At 44.3% G+C, this 9640-nt stretch overlaps 1 protein-coding gene across 4 annotated transcripts in view; it reads left to right on the forward strand.

Moving 5' to 3' along the window:
* The window catches only part of OTX2 (orthodenticle homeobox 2), a 9699-nt gene extending 2152 nt beyond the window's left edge, over positions 1 to 7547 (forward strand). For 2 of the 4 annotated variants that reach the window (XM_084767511.1, XM_084767512.1), the window contains 3 exons: positions 2675 to 2890; positions 3836 to 4011; positions 5909 to 7547. In XM_084767511.1, coding sequence (XP_084623637.1) covers positions 2794 to 2890; positions 3836 to 4011; positions 5909 to 6529 — 894 coding nt within the window. In that variant the 5' untranslated portion in view covers positions 2675 to 2793 and the 3' untranslated portion in view covers positions 6530 to 7547. The remainder of the gene's footprint in view (positions 1 to 2674; positions 2891 to 3835; positions 4012 to 5908) is intronic. The other 2 variants (XM_084767514.1, XM_084767513.1) reach the window with 2 other exon arrangements.
* Positions 7548 to 9640: the final 2093 nt, after the last annotated feature.

Raw genomic sequence — 9640 nt, forward strand, 5'->3', positions numbered from 1 at the left:
GGACGAGAAGCAGAGCTGAGCACGACGGCCTGTAATTAAGGGACGTGTGCCCCTCGGATTATCTCGTTAGTTTATCAAGAAAACATTTATTATAATTAATTCTCGGACGAGGTAATTATTATTGAACGAGGACACAGCAACTGGTAGATGGGCTTCTTGGAAGGAAAAAAAAACACCAAGGAGGGGGGAGTTGGAGGGGGAAGCGACAGATTGCACGAATTGACCGTTAGATATAAGGCTGTGCGGGCCAGCGCAGGCAGTGGAGAGGGACCTTGGTCGTCAGGACGGCAGATCTGCGTGGCTCCTGGGCAGGGACGCCGGCCCCAGTTGTTTGCGCCTGGAGGTGAGGGAACTCGCCACGCTATCGCCGTTTGCTTCTAGGTATGAACTCTCAGAAGCCACCTCACCTCGACAGCCTTCACATTAAGCCTTCTGTCTTGGAAAGGGCGTCCCCACCCCCGCCCCCCTTCGCACTGTACGTGGAGAGGAAGCTGGGTTGGAATCCGTGTGAGACCGTGAAAGTTAGATGGAAAGGCCGGCATCCGTCTTCTTCCGGCAGTTTTTACTAACTAGGCTGGCTGTGGAAATGTTCCCGCGGCTTGGGTTTTGGTTTTAGTTGTTTTTGTTTTTGTTTTGCCCCCCCCCCGCCCCCGAGAAAAAGTGAAAATAATTTACCCTGAGATTTGGAGCCATTTTGGCTCTGCAAGAAGAATCTCGTCCCATACTTAGCATCATTGCCTTTTATGGTGGAACATGTGTTTGTGTGTGTGTGTTTTTAATCGAATGATGTGTGTAGGTATTTCTAATTGGGTGAGAATTAGACTAAGTAAATATACTTCCCCATCTTAATATCAGATAGAATTTTAAGTTCTTGTATAACAGTTCAGCACTTTCCAAAGGAATAAAAGTATATTTTCGAAGAATTGCACTTTAGACGCTATTTAAATATGCAATAACTGTGCTTTTAAAGAGTGTTACTTTCACAGTCCCAAATAGCTAGATCTTGGAAGGAGGAATACAGAATATAACGTATTCTTTGTAAGAGCAACTAGTTTTACTAGTTAATAATCGAGTTCTCTAAAAAGGACATTTATAAAAGTCACATTTTAGGGTGGGAAAACAAGATTTGTGTTCTGAATTTAAATTAGGAAGAGGTCACAGTTCTTGAGCTCTGTGAAACTTTTGCCGCTTTCTCTTAAGCAAGGTAAAAGTGAAAACCTAAAATCCTTACATCTCATTAATGAAATTTCACTATGAAAGTGACAGAGATCTTACAATCTTGCATCCGCCATTTTGAGGAAGTTTCCCAGAGTGTCAAAGTTTCAAAGCAGAGATCTTTGCAAGACAAGTGCCTTATTTTTGGAAAATAAAAGCCAGCTTTGCTCACCGACCTCCTATATTAAAATAGATCTGGGGGAGGGGAGTCAGCAAAGGAACACAAATAACTTTTCTTTTTCATCCCTCCAAGCTCTTTTTCTCGCATAATTGCACGAAATTTGAAAAGTGGAGAGAAATTCTATTAGGTTCATAGCTTTGAATGCTTATCTACTTCAAACCTAAAAATCTAGGAAACTCAGCTACCGTTAGCAGGAATCTACTTCAGCCAAAAATCCCCGAAAATTTGCCTCCCTAAGAATCTGCAGCCTCCTTACATCAAAATCAACACAGAGCAGCTTGTTCTGTGAATACACCCCTTCCTACTAGCAAAATGGGGTGGTGGTGGTGGAGAATAGCAGTTTATCTGACTGGTGGGAGTCTAACTTAACTTAAGCATTTTTTGCAAGTCCTATTCTAGTATTGAAGGCTTTTTTTAAAAAGTATATTTAAATTAAATATTTGATGGGTGTCGCTTAAAAGTTAAATACTTGTTTGTTTAGCTATAGTTCTTTAGACACGTATAATCAAGGTCCTCCAAAACCCTAATAAATCTGTTACTTAACTCAAAATCTAATTATCCAGACTACTAATTAGGTGAAAATGATTACTGGAAATGACTTCAAATGTGGCATAATAGTGGTTGGGCAGTTTTCTTAAGTTTGTTGTTTAGCAAGTTGGTTTTCTTAAATGTTAAATACATTTACATTTTAGGCTCACAGCAGTTGAAAGTGGTAATAATAATTTTTTTTTAAAGCTAAGGTAATTAAAATCTGTGCCAGGGAATGGCAACAGTCTGGGAAGAGGTAGATTTCTTGAATTGTTTCTTTGTTTCTCACCAATGGGCTTTGTTATCAGCATTATTTATTTAGCCAAAGAGTTCTTTGTCTCTGCAAATGGCCTCAATCAAGTTTTGTTTGAGACAATTAGCTAGTGCCAGCCAATGAGCCCTATGCAAATGTTGGGGTAGGAATGTAATGTGTGCGTTTGGAGGCGTGGGGTTTTGTTCTTTGGGAAGGCAGATTGTAATTGCTTTCCTCGGGTCTTTTTTTTTTTTTTTTTTTAAAGTTTAGGGTGGGGGTGGGGAAGACAGGTTTATCTGGTCTCACTCCTTCCCCTCTAGTTTTGGAGATGCTGGGGGTGGGGTGGGGAGACGGCGGGGGGCGCATCTGCAACTCCTTTAAAAGCTTGTGCCCAGCGTTGCCCGGGTTCTTTTTAGTTACTGATGGAACTTAGAGGAAGCTGCTCCCTCCGAAGCAGTAAACCAGCACCCTTGTTTGTTTGTTTGCTTTGCCCTTAGTTCCAGCATTCTAAATCCACCCACCAAGGACTCTGACCCTGTCCACTCCAGGCGAATCGAGACCGTCCGGCTGGGTCCCCCCAATTTGGGCCGACTTTTCGCCTCCAAACAACCTTAGCATGATGTCTTATCTAAAGCAACCGCCTTACGCTGTCAATGGGCTGAGTCTGAGCACTTCGGGTATGGACTTGCTGCATCCCTCCGTGGGCTACCCGGGTAAGTGAGTCCTGCGGCATTTTCTACGCCCTTCCCCACGTTCGCCTCTCGGGAACTCCGAGTTTGGAGGGTGCACTGTCCTTACTCTAGCTCCATGCGGGATCCCCACTGTGTTTTCTTTGCCATAAAGCAGCCGCGAGCCACTGGGCATTTACTGACTCGGGGGACGGCGGGGTGGGGGGTGGTGAACAAGAGGCTGGGAAGAGGCAAGTCTGGAGTCTGCAGTAGTTACAGAAAATCATACCGCTCCATTCTTAATTCTAGTGGTTTGGTGACATATTGGGCTGGGTCGTGGAAGGTTGTTGACCTTGTCATTTGAGCACGCTCTTGTCTAGGTCTCCACTCCCAATTCCTTGGTAGTTCCACTCTGAGAGTAGCCGAATTCTCTTTCCTACTGTCCGCAAGGCCAGGGGCTTCCGGTATCCCCTGCCCTGTCCCTTTAATCTTAGAGGTGTGTTCCCTCCAGATGTCGGGCACTTTTCTTTTCCCTTCAGATCATCCCTCCAAAAACCAGATCCTCATGAAAGTATGAACGATGTCCCATTTTAAAGATAAAAGAACAAAGGTTCTTGCGCTGCTAAAATACCGTGAGAACTGATTCCACGTTCGCTGCATCTTTCTGAGCCACCAATGCTTGCAGAGCCTTTAACTTTATTTACTGGACAGCCATTTCTGTTGATAGTGTAGTCTGGTGGTTGTTTTTTGTTTATTTGTTTCCAGAATTGAGCCTAGGGGGGGATTGTCGTTACTTGGTTTATTTTGTTAGCATCTCCAAATGATGCTCTGTAGTCTGCGGGGGACACTGCACTGAGTGGTGGTGTGTCCTACGAGGCTTTGGAAGGGGTGGGGATCCTCGGTAACAGCGCGGTGAGAGGAGGGAGGTCGGGGAGGTGAGAAACTGAGGCAAAAGTCCTGTGACTGAGAAACTACTCCCCCACCCTAAAGGGCCCTGGGCTTCTTGTCCTGCAGCCACTCCCCGGAAACAGCGGCGGGAGAGGACTACATTCACCAGGGCACAACTCGATGTTTTGGAAGCTCTCTTTGCCAAGACCCGGTACCCAGACATCTTCATGCGAGAGGAGGTGGCGCTGAAAATCAACTTGCCGGAGTCCAGGGTTCAGGTAGGGTAGATGTAGATATGCTGTTTTTCCTGATCCTGCCTTCTTTGATTGAATCTTGGTTTACACTGACGATCCAACAGGGCCTGAGGCTCTTGTCCTGGACCAAAGAAGAGCTTGAATTTCTAACATTCAGGAGCCGCGGAACCACACTCCCCCTTTGCTCCCTTTTGCTTCCTTGTAACTCCTTAATGCTATGGACCAGGGTCTTCCGGCCTGAGTTGCAAGGTTGGAGTGGCAATTCAGCTGCAGACAAAGACCTAGAACCCGTAGGTCTGCAGTTAGAGATCCAGTGGAGGGCAAATTACAAGGGTAGTCACGTGTTCCTTGTGTGGAAATCCTCTTCGTGGACTTTTCTTGTGTGTAGGTAGCAAGGGTGTGGGAGCTTAGTTCCTGGACAGTCCAAGAAGTTTTTAAAGCACTTGAAGAAACAGCAAACGACTTTCTCAAGGCCATACCTAATTTGATTATAGAGTCAGAAACCGTACTTTTACCAAATAAGTTGGCAAAATTAAAGTGTGTGTGGTTGACTTCTTGAGGACAGAACACAGTTTTCTGGCTCTGCCACATAACAGGCAAATTTTTATATTCATAACATCTGTAAAGATACTCCTTTTTTTTTTCTCTAGCTGCCCTCATATTTTATCCTGAAAGGGAAAAAAGTCAACTCCTCCTTGACTGGCATAAAAGCCCTATATGAAGCTCTTTGGTGCTTGTCTTTTAAGACCATGTCTTACATGGCTAACAGCAACCCCCAAATATAAACAACCTCCCCTTTTGGGGATGGGGCAGCGGTAGTACATGTTTTTGAAAGTGCCAGGCATCAGTGTGGACTACAAAGCAGAAAACAGGATTTTTCAAAGTGTATTGGAAAAAATTCTTAGCACTTGTAAATCTTGACCCAAAGCCCTTGATAGAAACAAACTGGTCCTGAGGCTGGTCTTTGGGGGTACTACTTTTGCCACCATTATAACATCCAAATGGAGAACTTCTTCAACAGGGAGGACCTGTAGCCAATGGCCGTTTGTAGTGTCACACATCTTTAATCCCAGCACTAGGGAAGCAGAGGCAAGCAGATTTCTGGGAGTTCCAGGCTGGCAAAGAGAGACCCTGTCTGTTGTCATCGTTCCTGGTGGTGGGTGGGGGGCACCTGTATCTAAGACAAGTGCCAGTGGTTTCTATGATAAGCTCCTGTGTGGCAGAGAATGTGCAAGACTGGTAAAAAGAATTTTCAGAGTGGCAGGCAAAGTTTGAAGTTAACAAATGAGTGGATTAGTGTGGAGAGCAGAGTATGTTGTGTGTGCCTCTGAAGACACAAACTTGAGTCTTGAAGACCAGGATTGAGACCTGTCTTTGAGCTCAAAGAGGAAGGCATACAAGTTATTTCATTCACTACAAAGCACTTTTCAGCAGACACCAGCTCAGATCTTCTCTCCACAGGCACACGTCTTCTTGATGATTTCTTTTTTGAGTCTAGGAGAGACAAAATGTTAGGTCGCAGAGCCTGCTTCCATATCAGCTGTCACTTCCTGGACAGTGGAATATAAACTGTTTGAACTCAGTCGGCTCTTGGTGGTGTGTAGCAACAGAACACGTCCTCTGAGAGACATAGACATATTCTATTCTGAGGTCATCTCAAAATACTAGCGGTCTCTCTATAGACAAGATGAAATAGGAAAGCAAAGTGGAGAATTTTGGCTCATAATTGGAGTGATTCCCTTAAGTTTTCTTGTGATGAACTGTGTGTAAGATGGGCTTCCTCACAATTGAAGATGTGTAGGGAGTGCCTTCTGAGTGCTCTGTAGAAGCAAAAGAAATGATTTCACCATGCAATCTGGGGCCACTCTGGCCCTTAAGGAGTTGTTATGTCAGTGCTAAAGATATTTCTTTCCCTTTCAAGGTATGGTTTAAGAATCGAAGAGCTAAGTGCCGCCAACAACAGCAGCAGCAACAGAATGGAGGTCAAAACAAAGTGAGACCTGCCAAAAAGAAGACCTCCCCAGCTCGGGAAGTGAGTTCAGAGAGTGGAGCAAGTGGCCAGTTCACTCCCCCCTCTAGTACCTCAGTCCCAACCATTGCCAGCAGCAGTGCTCCTGTGTCTATCTGGAGCCCCGCTTCCATCTCCCCACTGTCAGACCCCTTGTCCACCTCCTCCTCCTGCATGCAGAGGTCCTATCCCATGACCTACACCCAGGCTTCAGGTTATAGTCAAGGATATGCTGGCTCAACTTCCTACTTTGGGGGCATGGACTGTGGATCTTATTTGACCCCTATGCATCACCAGCTTCCTGGACCAGGGGCCACCCTCAGTCCCATGGGTACCAATGCAGTTACCAGCCACCTCAATCAGTCCCCAGCTTCTCTTTCCACCCAGGGATACGGAGCTTCAAGCTTGGGTTTTAACTCAACCACTGATTGCTTGGATTATAAGGACCAAACTGCCTCTTGGAAGCTTAACTTCAATGCTGACTGCTTGGATTATAAAGATCAGACATCCTCGTGGAAGTTCCAGGTTTTGTGAAGACCTGTAGAACCTATTTTTTTGTGGGTGATTTTTAAATATGCTGGGCTGGACATTCCAGTTTTAGCCAGGCATTGGTTAAAAAAGTTAGATGGGATGATGCTCTCAGACTCCTGATCAAAGTTCCCGTGAGGTATAGAAGGAACACTGAAGGGCCTTAGAGGGGCCTATCAACCAGCAACCTGAAATGGACCAAACAATCTACTTAAGATTCTGTCATAGCTCTAGATCATGGGTTTTCTGATTTGCTGATGATTGATTGAATATATTCTAGCCACATGCAACCAAACATCACTCAAAATAAAAATCAAACAACACTTCAGTTGTGAGGGAAGGGAGTGGAAGGCCATGGCCTTCAAAGCAGAGGTAATCCGGTGTGTTAGCCAATCCTTGGTTGAATCTTAGGAATGGACAGCGTTCCCAGCTCATTCACGGTTCATGACCAATCGGGAGTTGGCACTAAAAACCTTTTCAGGGCTGTGTGAATTGTGCGACTGATTGTCCTAGATGCACTACTTTATTTAAAAAAAAATAATAATGTTCATAAGGAGTCAATATGTAGTTTAAGAGACAATCAGTGTGTGTCTTATATAAATGGTACATCTGTGGTTTTTAATCTGTGCTAGACTTCAAAACTGTGATCTCCTGTTATTGTATGCAACCTTGAACTCCACCTCTGCAGAGGTTCTTCTGTGATTAAATAGATTATAATTATAAGCAAAATTCAGAGTGACTGAATACTGATCTAGAAAGATTACCTTTGGCTGAGGTGAGCTGCCTTGTGTTCTCTGGGCGAGGATCGAGAAGAAGCAAAAAGACCCTAATTCATCCGTGATTTACCCTTGGTAATTTAACATTGGTAAGCCTGGTGGGAAAAGGACGCTGGTCACTTGCGCTGACCCTGGTGGATCCTAAACAGATCATTGTCATTTATGCTTGCAGATGTTAACTGGAAGTTATATATGCATAAACCCTTTCTTCCTGGATTTGGCAGATATGTATAATTATATTAAAATGGTTCTAGCACAACATTGGGTCTAGTTTAATTTTATACCATTCCTTATGAGTGAGAAGGCCCCATTCGGCCTCAGAATCCCAAAATGTGTATTGTGAGGCAGAGAAGAAACTAGTAAATTTACTCCTGTTTTTACTTTTCCTCTTGCTGATCTATGAATGAGCCGGTTATGAATGGCAGTGATGTGTAAACTTCTGTGACTCCCCTCAGGATTGCTCCCAGTTGAAGCTGTGCCTCCCATTCAGCCATTAGCATCCTTTCTTCCCCTTCTAGGAGCTTGAATTGAATTGTTTGTTAGAACACTTGGTTAGTTAGTTTGTTTGTTTTTGGTTTGGTTTGGTGTTTTTGTTTTGATCAGTGGGGTTTTTTTGGTGGTGGGGTGGGGTGTGGAGATTGGAGTATTTCAGAAAATGAGAATGTCAAGAATTTGTCAGCTCTCTAAGGGCATTTTCCCCCCCTATTCACTTCAAAAAAAAAAGCTGAGGTAAACATGAGAGGGAGTGTAATCAGAATCTGAACGCAATTCAGGCAGAAATGATTTCTGAACAAAAGAGTTTCAGAAAACTTAAAAACCTATAATTTCAATAGTCGAACATAAGGCACCCTGGTCAGTGCTTTGTGTTGTGGTGTGTGTGTGTGTGTATACGCTGGAGGAAGGGAAAAAGTTCCTTTTGGGCTGTATGAGTTACTAAAAAAGACAAATGGTCAATGGCTGTAGTGCTCCTCCATGACTTAATTTCACCTTAAACATGGTATGTTTTTAAATTTGACCAAAATTCAATAACTCTTGATTGTAACTCTATAAATGAAGGCTAGCAGTTGCAACTATTTTGTTTTCTGGTTATTTCATTTCCTATGCCTGGCTGTGATTTTGAACCCCATCTAAATTTGCTTTACTGCTAAATGAAACTCAATATTTTATGGCCATCTCTAACTGCACAGTTGTATGGCTAGATCCTCCTGGGCCTGGAGACATTCATCTGTAGTCTTCCCGGAAGTGACATCTGGGCCCCAGGTCTTTAAGCTTGCCTCTATCTAGCTTTTTAATCGCTCATGTTTTTCAGTGCAATAGTGAAGTAACTCCCAAATAACCAATTTCTCACATTGTCTTTGGTTTTCAGGAAACCATAGCAAGGGCAGGGACAGTCAGTACCTTAAAGAGAGTATCTGGCAAACTTAGAACCACCGAGCAGATGACTTGGTTTTTCCAGGCTTTGAAAACGAAGTTAAAGAAAGTCTCTAAAAACTAATTTTTCCATTACTTTCGCACAACTTCGTTTAACTGAGACCACACAGTTCAATCGTTTTGAATGGACGCCCAAAGTAGAAAGGATTTCTCACCATCAAAGGGGAGAGGGTGGGAAGCTAGCATTGGCTTAAAGACATCAAGAGTTTCTGATCTCCATGCCTAGTCAAGACTGGATTTAGTGAAGTTAATAAGTCCCATACTGCTTGATATTTGGTACTGAAATGACTCTCCAAGAGTCTGGGAGCTGCTTAACCGGAAGCGAGTCAGCAACATAATCTTAATTTAGGAGGGCAGAAGTGAAAAATGGGGACTGGTTTTTTTCGAAGATCTCTTGCCCTGGATCATTTCTACAAAACTGCCTGGCCCTTTGGACTTCACCTTTAGAATGTTCCCATCATAGATAAGAGAAATGCGACCAAGAGAATTAAAATGTGGCTTTCAAAACTTCCAGGTTTAGAAAATGGCCAGTTTCCTCTACTCCTCCCGGTTCCTTCTAATCTCACCTCTTCTGTGCCGTACACGCACACTCCAAGTCCGGAAATAAACAGCTGCGGAGCGCCCTGGCACCCACGGAAGGCCCCGTAGAGACCCTCTTCAACTATCCCATTCCTAAATCTGTTGGCCAACTGTAGTTTCCTAGGAAAATAATCCCAGTTGTACCCGGGGATCATAGTTGGGGCGGGGGCATGCAGGAGGCAGCTCCTGGGCTATGCCGGCGGTGGTGGGGTCCCTGGCCTGGACGATGTCTCTCTTTCTCATGGGTGTTCTTCAACGTTCAGGCCCTCGCCTGAGACGTAGCAGGTCCCTTGAGACCAGTCCCCAGACTTGGAAAGAGCGCAGAGTTGCA

Source organism: Acomys minous (genome assembly GCF_964271855.1).
Source record: "Acomys minous genome assembly, chromosome: 18".
NCBI classification, from domain to species: domain Eukaryota; kingdom Metazoa; phylum Chordata; class Mammalia; order Rodentia; family Muridae; genus Acomys; species Acomys minous.